At 36.1% G+C, this 27067-nt stretch overlaps 1 protein-coding gene across 20 annotated transcripts in view; it reads right to left on the bottom strand.

Moving 5' to 3' along the window:
* The window catches only part of mbnl1 (muscleblind-like splicing regulator 1), a 61103-nt gene that overhangs the window by 7812 nt on the left and 26224 nt on the right, over positions 1–27067 (bottom strand). For 15 of the 20 annotated variants that reach the window (XM_043252984.1, XM_043252987.1, XM_043252985.1 and 12 more), the window contains 6 exons: positions 25510–26106; positions 5521–5691; positions 4829–5080; positions 3671–3910; positions 1986–2039; positions 977–1130 (listed from right to left, as the gene is read on the bottom strand). In XM_043252984.1, coding sequence (XP_043108919.1) covers positions 977–1130; positions 1986–2039; positions 3671–3910; positions 4829–5080; positions 5521–5691; positions 25510–25683 — 1045 coding nt within the window. In that variant the 5' untranslated portion in view covers positions 25684–26106. The remainder of the gene's footprint in view (positions 1–976; positions 1131–1985; positions 2040–3670; positions 3911–4828; positions 5081–5520; positions 5692–25509; positions 26107–27067) is intronic. The other 5 variants (XM_043252993.1, XM_043253000.1, XM_043252998.1 and 2 more) reach the window with 1 other exon arrangement.

Raw genomic sequence — 27067 nt, 5'->3', positions numbered from 1 at the left:
TTTTTCTTGGATATAGATTTTTAAAATTCATTTAGAATTCATCCGTCCATCTAATAGTATTTATAGCATTGTATACTATATTATAATGACAATCATTGGCATAATATTATATTATAATCAATGTATTATATTCATACATACAGTATGTACTATATATAAATGTGTGCGTGTATAAAGTAATTGTAAAGTAGAACATTTAAACTATTTAAAGAAACATTTATAATATATAACTGTATTTTATTTTATTTGTATTACGCTAAATTATATTATACTATACTGTGTTATACTGTATTTATAAAACTAGCAATTAGAGGTTACTTCAATGTTACAAAAATTAAAATACTATGATATATAATTTGTTAAATTACAAAATTAGAGAAATGTATATTATTAATACAAATGATAGCATACTATACTATATAAAAATGATTAGGTAGGGTGAGTATTAACACATATTTCATACTATATATATGTATAATAGTAAGTAATACATGAAATATATAATAGCCAATTATATATATAATATATAATTTCATCAAAGTTGCACTAAAAGCTGAAACTTCTTGTCAAAATGCATTTTATTAACTTTTTATCTTCAAATGACTACTCTGACTACTCTCTCTCTCTCTTTATATATATACAGTATATATAAATAAAAAATTATTATTATTATTATTATATATATATACTCTTATGTATACAATTAATATATATATATATATATATATATATATATATATATATATATATATATATATATATATATATATATATATATATACAAGATACGTATTATATTATAAACAAAAATCAACCTACCCTGTTACTACTTTGTTACCGTTTTGTTTTTTGGCATGGCTGCGGGAACCCTGTCTCTTAAAAATAGATAATTATCCCATGTCTTTGTGCATCCCTAATGGTTTAGAAAGGTCAAAGGTGAGATCAAGCAGTGGTCAGGGTTGATGAGAAGCCCTACCTGACGGAATAAAGGCAGCTTGCTGCTGAAACTGCATGTTGGCCAAAGCCTGCTGGTACTGGAGCATGCCAGTACTGAACATGCTCGTGGCACCGTTGGCTTTCTCAAGCGCAGGTCGCTTTGGTAAAGGTGGCATGACACTGTGAGGAATTCCCTGCTCCAATAAGACCACAGGGAAGGGGAAGGGTGGAGGACATGGGGAACGGGTCGGGACGTGTAGAAGAGAGTAAAGACAGGAAAGGAACAAGAAAAAGACAGAATTATCATCAGAGGGCAAAACATCACAGGGCTCGATTCTGACAAACAAGCAAGCAAGCGGCAGCTAATACATGTCTACGGCACAAGCAAAAGCCAAAGAGCCAGTTTCTCTTGCTATAAAACTAAAATTAGCACTGAGCATCTGTAATTTACATTATTAGTTTAACATCAGGAGAGTATTAATTCATTAACATTACAACATCCATACTTCTAACTCAATGCAAATGAAGCAAGCGTAGCACTACTCAAATGTACAGCAGACAAAAGTGACGGAAATAACTCGTAAAGGAAAAAAAAAAAAAGAAAAAGAAAAAAAGGAAAATAAACTGCACTGCTCACTCCATGATAAGTGTGAGAAAGAGACTAGAACTTTTCTGTTGCTTTAATGGTGGAGCTTTAGTATTCTTCTGCTGCTACCCCTCCCATAGACACATGCACTACACAGAGATACTAAACATGCATACTGAACATAAACACATAGAAGCCATGTCACTAGAGTTTAGAACATCTGGCCCTGTCCTCACGCCCTGGAATAACACACGTGTGATGATCTGATTGCGGCAGACGGGCACATCTGTTATCAATATGCTCGCCGCAGTCAGCTGATCACACGACATGGTAACACAGAACACAACAGAGGCATTAAATAAACAGATAACAAAAGGACTATGCTTGCAAATTATCTTTCTTCTGTTGTTAAGACACTACAATAAAGCAACATGCCAAGCAAAAAGGTGAAAGGTCATAGTACCAGGTCAAAGGTGGCTTCGAGGGGTCGCTTCAGTGATTTGACAGCCGACTGAGTCTTAATTAGCAGGCAGCGAGCACATGATGGCAATGGGCCAATGGGGTTCAAGCGCATTAACATAAACAGCAAGCAGAGGTGCATCATGGGGGCAGCAGTGCATTTTGGGTAGGTGAGAAAAAAAACAAATAAAAACAAATCATTGGAATGCAGTATACAGGGGGATATCAGGACTAAGGCATGCAGAAATACAGTCCATTCTGTTTTAGAAAACTCTGTACTGAGATTCAATTAACAAGTACATCAATTGTGGTAACATTAACAGGGTTTCATTGACAGTAAACATACTTGTAATACGTCAACAGTGGAAAACATTGCACTGGATTGCAAACATACATTTAATGTGGAGAAATGTTACATAGAAATAACTAGGACGCTGCCATCTTAGCGACAGGATGATGAAATTACGTATTAAACGCAGTTTAAATGGGGATGGCAATGACTCGTAGGTATAAAATATCTTATACAGAACTCTATCAAAAATAGTCCATAAGAAACAATCATTCATCAAATATATTGTAAAAACCTAAAACTATATAATATATACCACCCAAAACCAAATACATACCAATAAAGTACACTATCCCTACACAATTTGTACGAAAACATTTTTTAATACTTATTTAAAGGTACTTTTTCTTTAAAGTAATAGTTTAACCAAATATTTAAGTCCGCTTAAAATACACTCAAATAAAGGCCATCCAAGATGTAGATGAGTTTGTCAGTTCATCGGAACAGATTTGGAGAATTTTAGCATTACATCACTTGCTCCCCATAGGATCCTCTGAAGTGAATGGGTGCCGTCAGAAGTCCAAACAGCTGACAAAAACATCGAAATAATCCACAAAATGACTCCAGTCCATCAATTATTGTCTTAAGAGGTAAAAATAAAAGCAGCGTGTTTGTAAGACTCAATCCATTATTATTATTTTTATAAACCATAATAACGCTTCCTCAAGTCCATAGTCTATTGTCCTCTCACATCAAATCAGCCCTTTATGCCTGTTTGTGCTTGTAAACTGTGCTTGATCTGTGCCTACTTCTGTCCTAATTCAGACAAGAGATCATTTCTTACAAACGTGCAGCTTTTCACTTTAAAAGATGTTCTTGTGTGGATTACTTGTGGATAACTGTGCTGTTTTTATCAGCTGTTTAGACTCTCATTCTGACGGCACCCATTCACTGCAGAGGATCCATTAGCGAGCAAACTATATAATGCACTATACCTTCTGCAAATTTTTCTCGATGAACAAAAAAAATTCCACATTTAGGGTGGCCTGACGGTGAGTACATTTTCTTTTTTGTGTGAACAATTCCTTTAAATCAGTGGTCTTAAACTCAGTTCCTGGATGACCGCATTTTAGCTTCAACCAGCTCCAAATCACACCCGTCTGGAAATTTCTAGGCCTTGTTAAGCTGGATCAGGTGTGTTTGACTAGTGTTGGAGCTCTGGAACTGAGCTTGAGACCAGTGCTTTAAATGCAACCTTTAAAATGGCACAGAAATGTCAATGTTAACCCAAGGTCAAATATAGAGCATCTAAGAAAGTGTTAATTCCACAAACAGTATGATGCATGAGAACAGTATTACATGAATATGTGCGTGTGATGTGCAGCAGAGGACGTGCTCACCATGGCAGCGGCGGCCGTGGCCTGATTGACCTGGTGCTGGGCCGCTTTGATCTTGGCCTGCAGGTGCGCAGGAGGGTGGAAGTATTTGCACTTGTCTCTGGAGCAGCGGCCCTTTATGTAATCCATACACACCGTCACTGTGTTATCACTGGGGTCGATCATTGTGCTGTCGGCAGGGTGGGCAAACCTGCAGTCCGTCTCTCCACGAGAGCAGTTGCCACGCTGGTATTCACGACACACCTGAAAACACACACAGCTCTAACGCATTGTTCGGCATAGCGAGGGACTAAAAAAAGTCTATTTTGCTGAATTGTCGACTAATTAGCCGAGGTTTCATTAACAAAAAACCCTGCAATCTTTAATTTAAAGCTGCGGTCCGTAACTCCGGTTATTAAACAGAACTGAAAATATTGCTAAAATGCACACTGCATAAAATATTGTACTCCGCAATGCGATGCACTCATAATAATATATTTATAATATATAAAACAATTCACATGTTTTAAAACGATCCCAATTGATGTTATTTTACAAATATAAAAAAATACAAAATGAGATTCATAACAAATTCTGTTAATAATCATTATACGTTATAATAATTGTTAAAACATTTTACCCATATTTTATACCAACTTAGCTTGTTTTATACATATAAACCATGAATACATTATGATATAATTATCAATTATATTATAATAATTTATATTAATAATAATATAAAAAAACATACAATTTCCATTTTCCATTTCCAAAAGTATTAAGTAATAATTAATTGTTTGAAAACTTAAATAACTAATGAATTGCGTTAAAACATAATAATAATAAACCCATAAATTAAACCCATATTTAGTAGTGTAGCATACTGCAGATAAAAGCACTTAACAGTACATACTACATCCTAAGCGTATTTTTAAAACGGTTGGCAGCATATAGTACACACTGTGCACTTTGTAACATTATTTAATTGAACACGCAGCCGGTATTGTAGCACTATCTGGAGATGTGTTTTTCCTTTCAGTGGTCAGCAGAGGGCAGCAGCCCCTTTGTTTCTTACTTGCCATCGACTTGCACGCAGATAAAAATTGAAACGCGTATAGGTGTGAAAGAAAGATATTTGCGGTGTGTCGTGACGTAACTGGCTCTGTGGTGACCTCATACCTCCAGTCGGTCTGTTCTGAGGAGTTTCTGGGCGGCCGCCGCTGAAGCAGCAGCAGCTGCGGCGTTGGCAGCGGACGGCACGGATGCCACAGCAGGGCTGCCCGCCATCAGCACAGGTGCGCTGGGCAGGATCTCTGCGGGCATCAGCCCAGGAGACACTGGGCCCAGGTACGGATTAAACGCAGCTGCGGCGGCCGCTGCAGCAGCTGCACTGGCGTTGGTTGCAAGGCTTGGGGTGACCGAAAACATAGGCTGAAACAGACCGAAAATAACATGAAACTGATATAGGGACGCTGCTATAAATCCACTTTCTGTTTCTGTGACTTATGCAAATGATATAGTCAAGGGTCAAAAAAATAAGCACTGTTATTTGAGTACAGTTATAAAAAGAACCACTGCAGTACATAATTGTGTTTTATGAATTATTATTTTAATAAGTATTTAAGTATCACACACATATTAGTATAACTACTTTTTTTACTTTTTGGGAATACTGTGTATATATATATATATATATATATATATATATATATATATATATATATATATATATATATATATATATATATATAAAAATAACAAAAACCTAAGTTAGTATATAATAAAAGACATTAGACTAACATTAGACTAACATTTACAGAAAATGCTTATGTATAGAACGGCCTCTTGAGGTCACAAGAATGGAGCCTCACCATTGGCTGAAGCTGACTTCCTGGCATGATGGCATTGGCTAGCTGCATCTGCTGGGCGAGCATTGCCATGTTCTTTTGCTGGATCAGATTGTTACGGCCATTAATCTCCAGCTGCGTCTTCAGGTGAGGAGGAGGGTGCAGGTACTTACAGTTCTCTCTGGAACAACGACCCTGAGAATAACAGAGAGAGACGAAGAACACGAGAAGAAAAGAAAGGGGACATGTCTGTTAGATTTATGCAAGTAAATAAAATAAAATAAAACAAATATGCATAAATATGTTATTTATTAACATTGTGTTTTCCCAAATGTGCTTAATATATATTATATTATTATTCACATCCAAAATAAAAGTTTGTGTACTATGTATATTTATTATGCCTAAATATGCATGTATATATTTAGAAAAATGTGTTATGTTTATAAATTAAATATATTTAGATATAATACAAATTATATTAATACAAATGTATAAATGTAAATGCATATGTTCTGCATGTCTGTGTATTTAGCGATTAATCACAAAATAATTGTTTGACAGCGGAGGAAAAAAAAGAGAAAACTAAAACATAAAGGAACTTAAAAGAGCTAATTAAAAATGACTAACGAAAGTAATTAACATTACTAACAAAAAAAATACAAAGGTGTTAACAAATTCAAGATATAAATTATAAATTTGAATGGCATCTAAATATTGGTAAAAACTACTTATATAATATAACATTAAAGTTTTATCCCTGTTTTACAAAGTAGACACGCACTTTTCATAGATCAACATAAACACCTAGCATGGGTGTACACAAAACGATATTACGATATTTGCATTTGAAAATGAACTGGCACCTCCAGTTCTGGTTCATTCTCTCAGTTTCACAGCAGATAGAGGAAACACCCTGTTCTCATTCCAGCGGACAGTATTGAGTGCACAGGAAAGCCCTCCGCTCTAATGCATCTGACCGCAGCTGCTTTCAGCCCATGCGGAATCGGCCCTGACAGGCTGTCACTCAATTGATTAGCCGAGTATCGATTAACGAGTCACATCAGTGCGAGAGAAATTCATCTGACGACTTTATGGATCTACAGTAACCCGTGTGACCCCCCCCGTCCGCATACACTCGGATGATGAGTGTCTTTATCTGGGCTGCGTAGGCGAGCATGTCAGGACACCGGCCATTCCGGTGCAGCCGGTCATTAACCTGCTCTCATCTGACGCCTGTCGCCATGTCTGTCTGCTGCGACCAAAATAAAGCCTTTTTGACAGTTTCTGTGGCTAAATGTTCAATTATCTCTGCAACCAGCACTTTAGGAGAGCGTTATGCAGTTGTGACCAGCAGATGGATTTGGATGGCCACACAGGGCTTAAACGTCTTTGGAAATTGAAATGACTTCTCTTCTAAGCATCCAAAAAACGCTTTTATGCGAAGCCTTTACAACTGGCCGTTCGCATGGAGCTTGATTGACAGGCGATCTGACCAATCAGAACTCGTATATAATGTGCTGCCGCCGCTATCCGCCGTCTACAGCCCGTCTCCATAGAGATCCATATTAAAACGGGGAAAAAAGATCGACTGAATTGAAACCTTTTCAATATAAGTCAATATAAAAATGTGCTCAAGCCGTGCACTTCCTGGTTGCCACAGTAACGGTAATAAGCTAAGGAATTCCTTTAAAGTACTTGCTTTGCCACGAGTAAATCTGTAATGTCTGTATGCATGGATTTTAGCGCTAAAGTTAATTACTCTTAACCACCAATCAGACAGAAGAGTAGATAAACATCGGTGGACTTAAACTTAATATGGTGTGTTCCGCGGTTGAAATGAAATACTTTCTGATCATTATTTTTATTTTGTGATATATACACGAAAAGACCGGTTTACGTTTCTGAACAATACAGCAATACAGCGATCTGTTAGGACTTCCTGCCTCAGGTGGGGGAGTTTCAGTATCTTGGGGTCTTGTTCATGAGTGAGGGAGAAGAATGGAACGAGAAATCGACAGATCGGTGCAGCTTCTGCAGTAATGCGGTCACTGTACCGGTCTGTCATGGTGAAGAAGGAGCTGATCCGGAAGGAGAAGCTCTTGATTTACAGATCGATCTTCGTTCCTACTCTCACCTATGGTCATGAGCTTTGGGTCATGACTAAAAAGGATGAGATCCCGGATACAAGCGGCTGAAATGAGTTTCCTCCGTGGGGTGGCTGGGCGCTCCCTTAGAGATAGGGTGAAGAGTTCAGTCACTCGGGAGGAGCTCGGAGTAAACCCACTGCTCCTCCACATTGAGAGAAGCCAGCTGAGGTGGCTTGGGCATCTGTTCTGGATGCCTCCCGGACGCCTCCCAATGGAGGTGTTCCAGGCATGTCCCACCGGGAGGAGGCCCTGGGGAAGACCTAGGACACGCTGGAGAGACTATGTCTCTCTGCTGGCCTGGGAGCGCCTCGGTGTTCACCCGGAAAAGCTGGAGGAAGTGTCTGGGGAGAGGGAAGTCTGGGCGGCCCTGCTTAGACTGTTGACCCCGCGACCCGGCCCCGGATTAACAGTAGAAAATGAATAAATGAATAAATTATATAAATATAAATAAAAATGTTAATATACAGAAATATTTTAATAATATATGCTGTAAATGTACTTATCATTGTTATAGGCTAATTTATTGTGCTGCTTAATATTTTTGTAGAAATCATGATACTTTTTTTTTTTTTGATGAATAGAAAGTTCAAAAGAACAGCATGTATATGAAACAGTCATTTTATGTAACATTACAAATGTCTTGTCACTTTTGATTAACTGTGTGTCCTGGCTGAATGAACACAGCCTACCTTCTTACAAAAACACACACACACACACACACACAAAGACCCCAACCCCATAAATAGTTAATGTTTTTGTAGAGACGATATAAATGTGTAGCACTTTTACACCCATTTCGTCGAAACCAATTCCATAATAAGTGTGGGCCCTGTTAAACAAACACTGCGAGCGAGAGGTCAGGTCAGTCAATTCGAGGGGAAAACAGCAGGGAGTCAGATGTCCCTCAGCAGTATCACACACACAAACACACCCCTAAATGTTAAACACGCTCTGGGTTTGTCTTCCTCCGCTATCATACGCCGACAGACATCGTCAATTCATCCTGGTCACCGATGACGTAAAAAGCGAAGATCTCCACCAGCTGCAAACACTATTAATGTGGTTTCCCCAACACAAATAAACCAGGAACTTATCTATTACAAGACTTGATTTGACTAAACAGCTGTCCAACAATCACATTTACACAACGCATTAGCAGTTTGGTAACATATGCATTTCAAAATAACATGCCAGAGCATTAAGAATAAGTTATTTTTAGTTGAACACGAACTAATTCCAGCTGAATCGACTTCGTACGACTGTCGGTGGTATGGCACAGAGACAGAGAGGCTAAAGCAGATAGCAGAACCTTCTGGAAGTGTGACGTCAGTTTGAGCTTCTATCTACGCAGCATGTAAATAAATAAAACGCACACATACTCGGCCGTGAGCCGGCCAATCAAAGGGTGTCTGGCTGGTATTCTGTGAGCTGAAGTTTCTACCATCTGTTGAAGACATTAGTGAGGCTGGCCTGTGTGAAACAACACTCTCTCAAAACTCTCTGTTATTAGTTCCTTCTCAATTTCTGCAAACTTAGATCACGCAAATGTCTCGCACTCAAAAATAAAGGCCCTTGCTAAATATCTTCAAATGTTACGACCTTAGCAGCTGTTGCTGTTATTTATTACCTTTTTTCAAATGTATAATTCTCACTGTACATGACAGATACCAGAAATATGATATATATTTTTTTATTACAATTATAGCACTCAATTTGTTTAAAATCTGAAACCAAAATCAAATTAAAATGTTGTGCAATATTAAAAATACATATTAAAAGTTAAGCAATATATTTCATTTTATTTCAATTTGCAACTATAATAATTTATTATAATAATTATACATAATTGTATTCGATTATTTATTTAATAAATAATGTAACGATGGTTTTCCCCCACATTTAGACAATGATCAACTTATTAAAAGTTAAAGCTGCTATAAAGATGCTTTATTATTATTTTATTGAATAAATAATTTAATAATGTTGTATTTAATTATTACAATTTATTTCACACACAATACAAAACGATCCACTAACTGATTTTGCCAGCTTGTTAAAATGTTATAAAATGATTTATTATAATTATTGTTATTGCTACATTACATTTACATTTACATTTAGTCATTTTGCAGACGCTTTTATCCAAAGCGACAGAGGAGCTATTATTGCTATTTGCTATTATTCTTATAGCTAATTGCTATTATTCTTATTATAATTAACTAATAATTCAGTAATGCTTGCAATTATTAATAATAATATAATTTGTGTTATATACACACGCACACACACACACACACACACACTCACACACACACATATACATATAGGTATCACAAATGTAGTCACTGATACTTAATATTTGTCGGCACAGTCAAACTTTGAAGGAAGTCAGATACAAATGTGAATGTTGAAAGGATCTGTGTGTGTGTTTTATACGGGCCTGTGCATGTTGAAGGGTGTGTGGGTGAGAATGTTCTGTGAAAGGTGTAACACGGTGCTACTGAGCATGTGCGAGAAATATCTATACTGTACTCTCACTGACCTGTCGAGAGAAAGAGGAAAAGAGGAGGCAGGAGGGGAAAGAATGAGCATGGTATCAAGCTGAAGGAGAAAAGAAAGACGTGTTTATGGGAGGTGGGTGATATGAGGCGAGCCGTACGTGTCAGGGCTACCGGAGTCGAGTTACACTCACCCCATCTAACCCCACTCACCCCATCCATAACCTCCTGCAGCATGGGGGCTCGGGTCACATGACACACACATGTAAGGACACGATTCGTTGAACTAAAGAGCCATTCAGATGGAGAAAATGGCAGATCTGGAGTATCGTGACATCTGGAGCTATGGAGTTACCAAACCTAACCATTAACTATTACTATTTTATCTGCCATGTTGTACTTCTGAGTAGCTGACTAAGCTTATGTTTCACTACAAGTTTTATTTTGTATATAACTATGTGTGCAGCAAATAAAATATATTTTTACTATAAACAACAGAAAGTGGAGTAAAATTTAACAATACTTCTACAGCATGTATTCATCTTGTTGTTGTGTTTGTAACATGAGCTGATGAATGATTGTATTTTTATTAACTAACATTAAGAATAAAAGCCTAATAGACGTGTTGATCATTGTTTGCTAATGTTAACGCATTAACTAATGTTAACAAATGATACCTTTTTTGTGTTACCTTTAATATTAATATGAATAATGTTGCATACTGCAAATGTTTTAAAGATTCAAGCAATATGCAAAATCATCTTGATGAAGTACAATAAATCATCATTTATTTATTGACTTGGAATATCTATTGGCTTTATTTTGTTTAATTGATTTTTGTCGCTTGCATGGTGTTTATAAGCTGCTGACTCGACTGAGCCATACTGAATTTTGTTACAATGATCTAATAAAACATTTTTTTAAAGGCTGATCCTTTTTTAAAAATGTCAAATTATTCCGCAATTGCTTGCATATGCACAATAGAGAAAGACAGAAAGAAAGAAGATTATTAAAAAATCCACTATAAAATGGCATTTCCAATTTTGAGTGAATATAGCTCTGTCTGGCAAGTTCATGAAGCACTTATTCTAGGTGCTAATATTTCTTTTCATGTGCCGTTTGGAGTTTTTTTATCACTGGGGCGAAAAACCTCCAGTTGTGCATGGCAGGAAACACATTTGAAACAGGATCCTCAGTCAGTGCACTACAGACAGCCCTGTCAGTGAAATCAGAGAGGCTGGAGAGAAAGTCACTCTGCCTCCTGACAGCTGATGGAGGGAGAGAGAGAGAGAGAGAGAGAGAGGATGCAGTCTATTGCAGGTCGTTCAGGTCACTGATTGCATATGGCAACGTACAAAAAACAGTTTTCCAATCACCTCTGTTGCAGTTTCTATGCATATGCATACACTGAAAAATTAGCATACATATAAAAGATACAGCTGAATGCATATCAACAAACCTGTTTCATGCACAGCATTTTCATCCCTGAAATCCACTTAGTCAACCGTCAGTCTCTTTCTTGCACCAAGATTGATTTAGTTTCACGTGACTCTCTCTGACCCTTTGAATTTAACGAGAAACAAGAAGCGTCCTCTCATCCTTGTGAATCGGCTGACGTTCCCTTTCAAAGCAGGACTAAAATTCCGCAAAAAAAGCCACAACTCAGCCTATCTCAAGTTACAAAAGGTTCAGCTGACTGAACAAGGATAGGAGAGAGTTTTAGTCTAAAGGCGTCCATTAAATCACCAGTCTATACTGTCATTAAATCAGCTAAGTATTTAGTTGTTGATTATAACGGGAAGATTTCAGTTTTGTGTGGTGCACAGTAAACAAGCTAAACTTGTCCAAAATGTATCTATATACCGTAGAATGGGTGACATGGATACAATCCTAGCACAGATGAAATGTGGGAGTGTGTGTGAATTGAAGGGGATGGAGGAAGGTCTCATCCTCGTGTATAGTGTCAGCCGCTGCTGTCCCGCAGCAACAGAGTGCCTTTGTACTTGCGCTGACTTACGGTTTACTGACGGACGTGTTCTACAATGTGTGTGTGTCTAAGTGCTCAATAGTGATCTAACCATTTCCCCCTCATTCTGTGAATGTATATTAATGAAATAAGTCTTACTCTTCATTTGCACTAATGAAGAGAATCAAGGCCGTTTCCTCCACCTAATAAACATAAACCATGCAAAAAAAAGTCAAAATTATGATTGTAAAAATCTAAAAATAAATATTTTTTTATGTCAAAATTTTTATCTCAATTATGATGCAGTGACATCATTTCGAGTTTTATCTCATAATTGACTTAACATCTTAGTCATTTTTTGTCCATTCCAACTTTTTGCCATAATTGTTCTTGTCTTATAATATAAACTTTGCATGTCATAATTTAGACTTTTTATCCCATAATTATGACTTTTATCTCATAATTTTAACGTTTTCATCATAAAATTCACTGCATCTTAATTTCTACTTTTGTAATTTAACTAACTTTTATCTTACAGTTTTGCCTTTTATCTAGAAATTAACTTAGAATCTTGCTTTATCATATAACTATGACTTTTATGTTATAATTATCTAATTTTATCTCATAACTAACTTGTAATCTTGTCATTTCGCTTTGCCATTTCTGGTTAATTTCTACTTTTGGTCCATAATTTCCTTTGCATGTCATAATTTCTGCTTTTTTTATCTCATAATTGACTTAGTATCTTACAATCTTGCTTTGTCATTCAATTTAAACATTTTGTCAATTTTGACTTTTAATCTCATAATTATGAATAAACGTCACCACTTCGATTTTTTCCTGAAATGTTTTCTATATCTCATCATTGACTTCGTATCTCAATCTTGATTCGTATCATCATTTCAGGCATTTTATGTGATAATTATGACACTTTATTATTTATTTTTTTTACCAAAGCATTTATTTTTCAAATCGAGGGTCCATACGTTGGTTTTGTTTAGCGGCGTCTACCATTATTATCGCTCGTACTTAAACCATTATTCCCTTACTATTACGTCTTGGCGTGCAACCAAATGATCAAAATTCGTGCTGAAGACATAAATGCTATCTCAAATCATGCGCCTCGCTGAAGAAAAGCGTGCTACTGCTTTGCGTTTGTCTCATCTCACCATGGCGACCGCTAAGCAACACACTCTAGCATCAAGATAGCGAGCTCAACGCCGCATTTCTCAGAAAAGCGTAGTTCTTTTTCTGCGCAATGTTCATTTATTGCTTCATCTGTGACTACGGTTTTGTGGTTGACGGGGAAAGAAAAAAGAGTAGCATAGAGAGAGAGAGAGAGAGAGAGAGAGAGAGAGAGAGAGAGAGAGAGAGAGAGAGAGAGAGAGAGAGAGAGTAGGATCTTGGTCAGCTGTCATGTTGGCTGTCGCTGGCTCTGCCAACTCTTTTCTCGTTAACAGTTTCTTTGCCTCTTTATTTTTTCTCGCTGCGCGACCCGCCTCCGTCACTGCCAAGGTTCTCACGGTGCACGTTTGTTGTCGTTGTCTCACGCCTGTCAAGATTTCCTTACGCATTTCTCACGCGACCACACGCCTGGCTCATCCGGAGCGAAAGGGTGGGGTCAAAGGTCACGGAGCTGTCTGCGGTAATTAACGTCATTCGGATATGTGTACATCTCCACTCGCAGATGTTTGCTTGTCCGTCATGGTGGGAGACTTTTCCCACTAGCTTCTACTAAGACAATATTTTCTATCCGTTAACCTTTTTGCGAAAGGGTTTCGCACAAAAGAACTTTTACACGTGAATATTGCTGGCTGGCCCGCATGTAGACATACAAATAGACATTTAACTCTCTGTATGATTACCTTATCAGCGTGAGATTACGTGGATCTCAGTAACAGGATTAACAGTGTTCACAGTGGCTTTAGGGCGCTACAGCCGATTAGCGGCAATGTGAGCTGTCCAGTGTGACACAGGATTAGGATTATAATCCCGGGATTATCCGTATAGTCTCCATGGGATTATCCGACCCTCCCTCCTCCTTTACCCTCAAAGTCGGGGTGATCTCTTTCAGGTCCTGTGTAGGGCTCTCCCACACACACACTCGTCTGATAACGTCTCAAATTCGGCTGTGGTCTGCGTTCTAAATACTCTTTATAGTCAAAATGATTAGAGACGGAGCATAAAATGCATAAATATATACAAAAATATATTTATATTTAAGTACAAGATGAACAAACTCAATATATTTCGTTTTATAAAATACATACACGCACACTACTGGTCAAATAAGTTTATTCTGAATGGTCATGTGACACTTAAGACTGCGGTAACGGCTGCTGAAAAAGGGGATTAATAATATATAAAAATAGAAAAAACGGTAGTTCAAAAATAATGTAATAATATTTCACAATATTTACTAAATAAATATTTGCAGCCTTGTTGAGCATAAAAACGTACAAATCTGAAAAAAGACTATATATGTTCGCTGTTAATAGAATTTATAGTGTAAGTTTGGACTACATGGAATATAATATTCAACAATGCGGTGTTCTAAATGTTCCATTTCCAGAGATATAAACTGAAAGTTAGTGAACTTGAAATTTAACGCACTATTTGATGAGCCCGCCAAAAGATTTTTATCAATTTAGACTAAAACTGATTTCTGATATCATCATTTTAATCCGCTTGTGCAATACTGTGCAAAATGGTCAACAAATTCAGGTCATACTGAAAATCATATTAATGTTTATTGCTGCATACAATTTCACGTGCTATTTTAATAGTATGTCATATAAACAGATATTAGACGGTATAAACTACTAAGCATGCAGTAAACAGTATTGCGTTTCAATCGTAGCTCCTTTGAGACAACGTACGATGGTCCGATGGTCATTACAGCAAAATAAACTACCACAGGGATCCTGTTTCACCCCGAAGGGGTTTATTTTGGGATAATGAGCAGATGACTATATATTATCCTGTATCTTCTTAGTAAATAAACAAATGAAACCTTGATTTGAAATGGTTTTATCTGAAAACTAGCAAAAATCCCAGAATCGCAGAATGCAGAAACTGACCACTCAAAAATCAAGAGCTGTATAATCAGTAGCTATATTCAGTTTTACCAGCGTATATTATCAGATTCATAAACATTTCAAAAACAGACAAAAGCATTTCAAAAAGGGACTTGTTTCCTCTCACTTTCATCATTATTCTGAGGCTTTGACAATTGAATTCAGTGTGTTTTCGATCCTTTTTCATAAATACACATCAGAATGAGCTGGGCTTACATGGAGGGCTCTGTTGCTAGGATACCGTGACCACGACAGACACAAGGTTTGAGCAAACAGTCTGCGGAGGGCTAGTCACATCTGTACCATCACTCATGAGCGCGTTTTAAAACACAACCTCAGAAATGTACGCAATCATGTGCATTTCACCTAATATCGCGACACATGCGCACAAAATGCTCGCGAACGTAATTTTGCCTGCTAATGTGATACGGTGCGTCTTGCGCTCGCTGCACATGAATAATGCATTTCGGTGGCCCCTCCCTCTTAAAGATTGATGCGTCGAGGTTGGTGATGCATTTCCTGTCAGTGAGAGCTTTGATGACTCAGCCCGTTCGGCTCTACAGGAAGTGCAGGGTCCACTCCCAGAGTTCACTAGAAGCTGAGTCACGCAGAGATGAAATCGCTCTCTCGCAGCGACACACAGGGCTGGGCAACCAGCACACACACACACACACACACACTGAAGTAGGTCAGGGTCAGCCTGTTCCTGATAAGAGGTCTATCTAACTCTTTCAGAGGGCCAATTTAGGTTTAAAACTAATATGCTTGTCCTCCAGCGCGCACGACTTCCCAGAGTGAAATGCGGTCGAGAAAACTTGATTTAAGTTACGCGCTGGTGCGTACTGTAGTACTTTTTAGTGTAAATATTTGAATAATACAAAAAAGAAAAAAAGAGTGAGTGAAAGGGATTTAGATGATTTTGTTATGACACGCCGGGACAGTAATGTCAGATAGGCCTAAACAGTTCCTCCGGCCTGCTGATCGGCTTCACGCTGTGTGTATGTGTGTGTGTGATAGATCCCAGTGCTGGCTTGTTTCTATGGCGTGATCCAGGAATGAAAACGTCCTCTGTGGATTTACTGCGCTCATGTTTATGCTTTCAAACAGTCATTTATTCTCTAATGAATGCCCAGTGTGTCTGTGCTTTCTGTGAGTGTACATTCCATGAGCGTGTTACTAACAGTGGTTGGGCTGCTGTAGGGCATTGGCTGCTCTGTCTCCATACATGGTGAGACTGCTTCGGTCCGGTCTCTAGTACTTCTTGAGTGTTGGGAGTTGGGTCGGATCGCATTCGTTGAATCTTACAACTTACATCCATCCATCCACCCATCCATCCATCCATCTATCTACCTACCTACCTACCCATTGTATGCATCTTAATCTGATCAAATATTTGATAGCAAAAATAATAAAATGACCAACAGAATGATAGCAAGATTAATAGAACGACAGTATCGTTCTGTCATCGTTTCATTCCATCTATCCATCCATCATATTATAGTGTAATTTTATGCAAGTTTGTCATAAAAAAATTTGAGAATCTTAGGCCAGTAATATATACTTCTTTATCTGAAGGACGGATAAAATAATAAATAGATAAAAGGACAGAATGATCATAATATGATAAATAAAATTATAGAACGACAGAACAGATCTATCCATCCGTCCTTCATTATGAGTATGCATTTTACCCAGATGTTTTTTTGTAAAAACATTTTTGTGAAATAAATGAGACAAAGTGAGAGAACAGAGCTTTTAGTGGAGCACAGTCCATATAATTAGATTCTGTAAGAAGCTGACAAAAAGAGTTCATGTTGAAATCTCAAATCTGAGCAAGTTGTTTAGAAACAACTAAGATGTTAAAAAATGTTGAGATGTTGCCAATTTAGCTGTTTTGTAGACTTCCCTGCACTTCCCTAGGTTTAGGGACAGATATGAACATCTTGGACAAAGTTCTCATCTGCCCAATGATCTATATTCATCTTTATATAAATCAGTGATATATTAGCTACCGATTTTAGCTACCTGAAAGCAGTTGGCAACACTGAAGAGATCTCATTAACTTCACCGAGTACTCTAACTGCTGGAGCCATATATTAGTATCTCAAAGCAATAAAGTGACTTTAGAGTTCAGTAGCAGAATAATGTTTAGCTTTGGGGTTTAATAGGTGTTTAGTGTAGTAAAACCCTGAAGAGAGGGTTGTGGGTTTGCCATTACCTAACGAAGTGTAAACAGAGCGAGTCACACACAACTAAAAAGACCCTCGGAGTCTCAGACTATGGAATGTAAGCTTGCTGTCAAAAATAGCCATATACAGAGAGAACGAGCAGACACACACACACACACACACACACACACACACACACAAGTTGATATGGGGTCAGAGATGACGTGAGCTTTAAAAGCTGTGAGTGTGTGCAACATGAGATTGACCCGGTCGTCATGATGGCTTCTGTAGAAGCTGACAGAGTTTGGCTGAGCGCTAGAACTGTATTCCAGAGCGCTGAGGTCTTCAGACGCAGAAGATCAGCTCCTATAAACGGGCTACAGACTCCTTAAGAAACTTCCACATTAACTAAACAGTCCAAAACAAGACAAGAACAACTATTTATTGTTGCATGTTGATCTGCAAGAAAGCTCAGAGGAAAATTTTTTATTGCTCAGTGGTTGCTTGCTCAGAACGGCATTTTTATATCAAGTTTTCCATAAAGTTTCTTGGAGAAAATTTAAATAGACAAATTTTACCAAATAATACAGTATACAAATTTGACATGATCATTTTGTACTATTATATATATATATATATATATATATATATATATATATATATATATATATATATATATATACATATATAATAATTTTTGTATTTTTTTACATTTTCAGTTAATTAAAATTTTTAAAGTTTTAGTAATTTTATGTAAATTTTAATAGTTTATATATATATATATATATATATATATATATATATATATATAACTTTATTTTTATTTCAAATAATATTTTTTTTAATTGAATTTCTATTATTTATTTTTTTTTTAGGCTAGAGTCCTAATAAAAAATAATAACACTGATGACACATCAAATCGACTCTTTAAACTATCTTCAGTTAACCTACAAAACAAGGTAATTGTACAGAAATGGGCTGGCAACTACTTTTTGTTCAGAAAAAGATATTACAATTCTAAGACAAACAATTAAGATATTAAATAGGCGTTGTTTGTCATTTTTCTTTCCTAGGTGTATCAAGCTTGAGGAAGAGAACATATTGAATGTATACATAAATAATCATAGGCGTTGAGTCAGTCTGAAAAGAGGGCAGACAGGAACATTCAGCCATGCGTGTCTGCTATATAATCACAGCTGCCTACATTTAAAAAAAAAATGTGTAAAAACCATTGAGGAAAAAAACCTGATTTAGTTACCATTTGGCATCTTTAGTCAAGAAAATCCCGAATTAAATCATTCGATGCCAAGATTAGGTCCATTAGCTGAGGGAAATCTTAGCTAATGGATTTGGAGACTGCAGTTTTGAAGCTGGTACAGTCATACATAACAATGCAAAGCACTTAAAAGGCAATTAACATCTGCTTTATGTCAAAAAATAATAATTTATGCCATGAAGTCAAGTGACATCATCACACACAGTAGATTCACCAGAGCTTCAGGCTTCCACACCTCACCATTAAAAACAAATCCCAAATAACCTCACTTCTCAACATCTAGTCTTTGAAATTTCATTCTTCTGAAGTCCTCATGCTATGCCTTGATCTGCTCGTCTTTTCCTTGGACGAGGATCAGTTTTTAAGGGCAGGGCAGGTTTGTGCTTGATGAATGAATGCTAAGGCAAACCTGAAAGGTCCTTACAGCTAAATAGGTTCAGGTTTAAAGCTGAAGTGAGTTGTTTTTTGCAGCTCCACACTGCAATATGAGCTCAACCAATGATGTGAGGTTGGGGAGGGACTTTCTGTCACTTTAACCAATGGAAAATGGGGAAATGTTTAGAAAACCTGTTTGAAAACAATTATTTAAGTTTTGTGATACTGATGGCACAAAATGATACACTTGACACGTGGCATTCCAGTATGCTGAAGAAACATTATTAATAATAATAATTATTAGTATTATCATCAATGTTGAAAACATTCATCTTTGTTAACTAAAATAGAAATTAATAGAAAGGTCAAGTGAACCATATTTACTTAAAATAGATATCTTTGGTAACATTGTAAAGGTTTTACCAACATTTTTAATCAATTAATGCATCCATGCTTTAGAAAACTATTAATTTATTTAAACTTAATTACCCCAAACCTTTGAACCTTTAGCTATATTTTTCCATTGTCATGATAATGAGGTGATGTCTATATAAATTTAGTTCAAATTTGTTTACATCACATATATTTGTTAATTCCAATAACTATAAAATAAAGAAAATATAGAATTCAAAAATTGGACCTTTTATGTTGTGCATGTTGAACCCGCAGACTAAATTAATGACATTTATTAATGATAATTATCACAATAAGTAAATCTGCCATTAAGTAATTCAGTTCATTAGACTAAACGTAATCTGTAGGCAACAAATAAACCGGAATTCAACAGAAGCACTGTTACAGGTGTACAAATATTGTCTATTTTCCATCGACTTCAGATTTGTTCTGTGTGACCGAACAAGTTCAAAGGAGCGTTCGTTACCAACAAACAGTGCCATTAAACTGGGAAGATCCCTCTGGTAAGTTGCATAATTGCACTAACTCGAGCCAAAATGGAGAGATAAGTGTTAAATGGGAGTGCTTGTCCTCCCTTCTACTGGTTGATCTCCACTTCAACCCTGCCTTCTTGGCGGACTGGAGGTCGTGAGGGATGCTGGGAAAGGAAAGCATATTTGACTATATTCAGTCAAATGATTTGCATGATATGCAAATGCACTGTTGAAAGCATAGATACTTATTTGTGTTTCTGGATGAGTGTGTGTGTGTGTGTGTGTGTGTGTGTCTGCACCAGTGTTTTAGATGCCTGGTCATGTGATACCTGTTCTAATTATATCATCTAAAAGAAGGCCATCCACGGTCTGCTCTATAATCGTTAAGCTGTGAGCTGCCCTCATAAAGCAGTGACATACATAAAACCACTATATGAAACAGATGTGACGTTTATAATGCAAGTTTAGGGTTTCGAAAATAAAGTCTCTGATCTAAAGTGGAAATTATGATATTCAACATGACAAAACCTTTTTTTTTCCACTTCAATGTTACCTTACAAAGGCATTGCACGCAAGTCACATAAAATTACATGTTTTTTGGCCTCATGTGTTTTCATGGATGAAGATGCACCTATTTGGTCCATTTTGACCCACACTTACATCTTCCTGCTTCTCTGTTTCCCGCCAAAACCTGTGCAGTGGCCATCGTGGCTCTGTGAGCCATATGGCTGGTCTGTTTCTCGTTAGAGATGAGGAAACTGGCCAGCCGGCTCAAACATCTCTCACCCACGTCAGCTTCACTCGCAAGCCACTTTTCCACTCTATGATCTTTCATTTCGCTCGGAGCAGAAGTGTAAAACAACACCGAATTCATAGCCGTTCCTCTCTCTCTCTCTTTTTTTCCCTCTCTGAAAATCGCTTATTTTTTTACAGGTTGCTTTTTACTTCATATTAAAGCTCTTCTTTTCTGTCGGTTTTATTTACTTCGTTTGTTGTCGCGTTCGCTCGCTCTCTTTGTCAGTCTGGCAATATTTATACAGGCAGAGATAACAGATCTATCATTCTGTCAGATGGAGGGATGATAGATAAAGCTGAGCAGTGTGTGTGTGTGTGTGTGTGTGTGTGTGTGTGTGTGTCTGGACTTTGGCCCATGGCAGTCAGCGTCAGCAGCCTCACAGTGTGCTTTTCATCCAGCCAGCACGATTCAACATGGCCAAAAGAGCTGTTACACACACACACACACACACACACACACACACACACACACTAGACAATGTTCTTCTGTCCACATCTGCACTGAAACAATTTCTTCAGATCTTTACCTCTCTTTCTCTCTCAAACACACACAAGCTTGCGAAGCCAGAACTAGATTCACGACTCTCACTGGCCTTTATTCACAGTAGATCTTCTCATACGACTCCAGTCGTCTGACGCAAAACACGTGTTCATAGTTCGTCTGTTTTTCACTCTTTCGTTTTTAGAAAACGGTATACTGTGGCTCTACCAGAGCTGTGGGGTATGAGGGTATATGTTATTAATTGTGAAAAATTATCTTGCCCTTTAGCTTGCATTTATTAGTTTAGAAACAAAAGGTCAACGTATTAATGTTTAATATATTTGATATATAAACCATATACAAACCATTTTTATTACATTTACAGAGGAAATCACTATGTACATCATTACGGTTATATATATTTTTTGTGATATATTTTATAGAATAAATTAAATAATATAAATAGCTATACTATAATCAAATATATTATTGTGTTACATTACACAAAAATACAAGATAAATATAAGATAATTAAGTAAATACAATGTTATCCAAATGTTTGGGATCAGTATTTTTTTTAGGAAATTAATACTTTTATTCTGCAAGACAGCATTAAATCGATCAAAATCAACAGGGAAGACATCTATAATGTTATAAAAGGTTTCTATTTAAAAGCAATGCTGTTATTTTATACTTAGTTGTCTATATAGTTTTCAAAGAATCCTGAAACAATGTATCATTTGCACAAATTTTAATTTTACACAAGTTATAATATATTATAATATCTGATTCGTCATCAAGGAAGAAATTATATTTTAAATTACAATAAAACAGAAAACAGCCAGTTTAAACTATAGTAATATTTGAATATTTTTGATGTCAGTATAAGAAACTTGTAATGTATAATACAAAATATAATATACAAATTATTATTTACTATTGTTTGGTATTACCTGTATAGCCATTTATTTTTTTACTTGCATACCATATGATAAAAAATAAAAATAATACTAATACTGAATAAATGTGTGAAAAATATATATGGTATTATTTTCATGGTAGTGTCCAAAAACCTACAGTACATTATTATAAATGCTGTATATTTTTTGAAAGTGTCTTGACTGCTGCATGTGTCCAATAAAAACAAATGTCTGTCTGTCTGTGTGTGTGTGTGTGTGTGTGTGTGTGTGTGTGTGTGTGTGTGTGTGTGTGTATGAGTGAGTGTGTGTCTTTGGAGGGGAACACCTGAAACATTGCCAAGGTTTCCCAGCAGACCTTTAGCTTGAACCCCTCTGCCAGTGTGTGTGTGCGTGTGTGTGTGTGCGTGTGTCTGTGTGTGTATTTGCTTTTCTCCTGCCGTGTAAAAATAGATGGAAAATTACAAAGTGGCATTCCCTACTGCTCTGGAAGGAAGTGGTCATGCACACACACACACTCTCACTCCCTCACACACACACACACACACACACTTACAGTAGAGTTGTTTGCAAAGTCCTGGTGCTACAAATTAACACCTAATAAAGTCATAACTGATGTTTTTAATATTTCAGCAAATTTAAACATTTTAATAATTCAGCACATGTGGTCCTTTTAATATTTAAATATATTTAGTTATATGAATAATTTAGCAGCTCCACACTAAGCCAAACACTGGACGACATGAACCAGAGTAATGGATTAGTGGAACTTCACAGAGGCTCATTCTGGACAGATGTGACACAGGCCGTAATTCATTCATCAAAGCGTAAGGCGTAAACGGGAAAAACCTTTTAGACATGCTTGCTAAGACGAATCATTATTATTGTTGCTCATATGTTGGGTTAGATGGTTTGCAAAACTCATTTCATTTGCGCTGTGTACGTGAAGGACAAATCAGATTATGTGGATTGTTGAGGTAAGGTGTGCTAGAAAAAGTCTTTGATGGAAAAGACGGATGAAGGAAAACACAAATGCTATAACAGACAACTAGAGGTGAGAAAACACCCATGACAAACTAGCAACCAACTAGCATTACCCTAGCAACCACATTAACAACACTCTAGAAATGTTGTGAATAACTTAGCATATATATCATTTTTACATTTATTTTAAATAACATAACATTACATTACATAACGTGCATATGTATGTGTGTGTGTATTTTTTATTATGTAATTTTTACATTTTTAATGTATTTATTTTAAATAAGTTTTACGTTATATATGTAATGTTTTAAGATGCTTGTTTCACTTGATTTAAAATATGATCATTATAAACAGTTGAGTTTTTGGGATAAAATTGCACAAGATAAATTAACAATTGTCCATTGCTTAAAATATCTTGTCCGGACACAATAATGCTTTCTCTCTATAAACACCAAACAATTAATGAATTCAAAAGGGCAGAAAGTTGCGAGGACCCTAGTTTGTTCTGCTAGGCATTACGGAGTTCTCTGTCTTTGTTGACTCAGACTTTCTGAGAGGGCCAGTCTCGGGGTCCGCAATGATGGATGCGATTTCTGTTATTAAAGGAAAGTGCAGAGGGCTCATGGAGGAGGATCAGATCTATGTGGAGTTACTGGCTGGTATCGGGCTGTTCATCATAAAGGATTTGGATCTGAAGAGAGCGAAAACTCCGCTCAGACCTCAGGACGGGAAACGGGAACGACAAAAACATGCACATTAGCTTCTGCGAGAGGCCTTTCTTTGTATAATATCTCATATTTTGGGGATTTGTACTACTTCCAGTGGCTTTGTGCTGCACAGTCACAGGGTTTAAAAATACAATATAGCCATATAATTATCCACAAATTAAATGAAAAGCATTATTGCGAATGCCATATCACCAAAACCTTCGTTTTTTTAGAGCTCTCTTAACTCATCCAGGCTGGGGTTCTGGTGGTTTCAGAGTGCGTAAGCTATACTGAGCGTCTCTTTGACTCAACCAAATGAGGAGCTGAACCAAAACTGCAGAAAAGAGCCGTGACCTCAGCCTGCCTTGTCCAAACATCAGAGATTCAGTGTGTTATTACGAGGCAGCAAAGCACAGAATACTCAGTTTATGTTTAGTCTTCTTCTGTGAGAGTCCTGGATTTGAAAGCCGTCGAAATGGTTTGAAACTTTTGAGGGTTTGCAGGAACTTCTCTATGCAAAACATTTAGGATTCCTATCATATAAAGGCAGAGGCTTGCTCTTTTTGTGACAAGGATCATCAGCATCGATAACAATCATGACAACATTGCTCGTCCGTTGCCATGGTCCTCCCGTGCGTATTCTGGTCTAGACTACTACGCTTGTAAAAGAAATTCCCATATAAAAGTCCCATGCGCTTTACAGTGCAGTTGATTTACATTTTTATATAGTGTGTGGAATGCTCATGTTAGCCTCCAAAGTAAGTAAAAATTTACGGCTAAAGGGTGTGCTGTGTCATTCTGAGGTAAAACACTGAGCCATTTATACAGCATGATAATATGGAAACTAATCCTGCTTATTTTCATTCTCATAAAAGTGCTATTTGACTAGTAAAATGAGCAAACTCGTAAAACCCGGTAAAAATACATAATTAATGAATAAATAAGTCTAAATATTTGCATTAAAAGGAAACATAACTGAAAACCGAAAAGTGCGATTTCTGTCCTTTTTCAACCGCGGCCATAAAAAAATAAAAAAATAAATAAAATAATACATTAAAATAAAACAAAATATAAACAAAAACAAAACAACAAAACTTTAAGAATAATAAAAGGTCAGAAATAAAATGTGTAAATATATAAATAATGTTAAAATAATAAAACAAATGTAAAAAGAAATAATCAAAAATGATCAAAATAACCAATAAAAATGAATTAATAAATTGTCAAACATAAAATAAAAATAGAAACTGAGATTAAAATAAGAACAAAAAACATTAATAATAAAATAAAATAATAAATAATATAATAATTGAAAGTGGGCATACTAATAAGAACTTTCAATGTCAAGATAGGTCAAAATAGGTTAATTGATAGGTCAAAGTCATAAATAAATAAATGAAAAAAAAAATATATATATATATATATATATATATATATATATATATATATATATATATATATATATATATATATATAGTTTTGTTTAGAATTAATCATTTTTAATTTAATTTTAATAAAAAAATAACACAGTTAAAATAAATAACAGTAATAATAAATAATAATAATAATAATAATAATAATAATAATGCCCAAAAGTGGACATACTCATTTAATAAGGATCAGATAGACAGATTTCAGCCAGAAATAAAAACTCAATTTTGTTGGCATACATGTATAGACCTGAAATGGTAGTAATGGCAGTAAGTTTGGCGTCTGAGGTGTTTCTTACCTTCAGTGAATCAAAGCACGCGATGACTCTCCCGTTCTCCACCTGGCAACTCTTGGCGGGATGTGCGAACTTGCACTCAGCATCGGAGCGAGCGCACGTTCCCCGCTGAAACTCTCGACACACCTCCAGCGTCAGCCATTTTGTGTCCCGCATGTGAGCCACGTTCATCGCCATCTCAACACGCTTTAGCGGCAAGCAAACTTCGATTCCTTAATATCCCAAAGTGCTTTGGGTGTGCTTGTGTTTGTCCTTTTAAGAATGTTCCTCTCCTTCTTAGATCATTAAGCTCCTCTTTGCTTGTGAATGCGCACCAGGCCGAAGCAAAAAGGACAAAAAAAAATGTTGCTGCTTGGAAAAAGAGAACTGCAGTAATGGATCCCAAAGCAAAAATCCTTGAATCTGATTGGCTGATTCAATAGTGCCCACTTCAGCTCTGTGTGTTTGTGTAGAGGTTGTCGGGGTCACAGGGATTGTGGGGTTGTGCGGGCAGTCCTTTCACTGATGTGGGCAGCAAGCAGGCAGGAAAGCTGAGGCTGGTACTATAAGCAGGTCCAAGCAGCGGCAGACGCAAGAGAGGGCACGATACTCAGTACCCACCTGCAACAAAAAAAAAAAAAAAAAAAAACAGCTTTAAAAACGTTTCAGCAAACGTTTTCATCAAGCGAATCTGTGATTACATATTTTTAACGCAAAGGAAGTTTTGAACCTTTAACTAGACACAAAAATTGAACCGAATTAAATAAGAGATGCCTGAAATCTTGAAAGAAATATTTAAAAAATCATTTTGGATAAGAACCGGACTTTGTATTTATATATAACATTTTTATGTCCCATAAGATTATTAAAAAATGCAATCTGGTTTCAAAGAATGCACTTAAAACATACAAACAAATTTATTTTTTTCTACATTTTTTAGATATAAAACATAATTATTAAATTAATTTGAATAACAGTACAAAAAAAAAAAAAAAAAAAAATATATATATATATATATATATATATATATATATATATATATATATATATATATATATAAAGTTTAATTATAAAATAAAATAAAATATCTAATTAATTAAAAGAATTTTAGAGAATGTTCCTGGTTTAAAATCTTTTATTAATTTAAGGTTAAAAAGTCTGGTTACTAAAGTTAAATTTTTAACTATTAAAAAAAGCAATAAGGTTAAATAACTTGGAAAGCAAATAAAGCTAAAAAATAAATAAAGATAATATAATTTATATTTAAAATATTTCCTTTAAAACCAGATTGCATTATTAAAACAGAAGTTCCCCTAAACGAAGAGTCATCCGTATATTGTATAATTCATATGAAATGGAATGCATTTTGCAACAATAAGCAGTTCAAACTGCCACATGAACTTCATCATGAGGCTATCAAATGATATCTGTTTACTTCACTCTAACAACGTCCGGTTATCATCTCAGAAATAAACATAGTTTGCATTTTGTATCACGTTTCAAGTAAGTTACATGGTGCATGGGGATGAGAGATTCAATATTCAGTGCGCATTATACTGCATCCTGCATATTTTATCAGATG

Source organism: Puntigrus tetrazona, chromosome 2, assembly GCF_018831695.1.
Source record: "Puntigrus tetrazona isolate hp1 chromosome 2, ASM1883169v1, whole genome shotgun sequence".
In the NCBI taxonomy this organism is placed as follows: domain Eukaryota; kingdom Metazoa; phylum Chordata; class Actinopteri; order Cypriniformes; family Cyprinidae; genus Puntigrus; species Puntigrus tetrazona.
The sequence above is the reverse complement of the archived record's forward strand: the minus strand, read 5'-3'. Positions and strand labels throughout refer to the sequence as shown.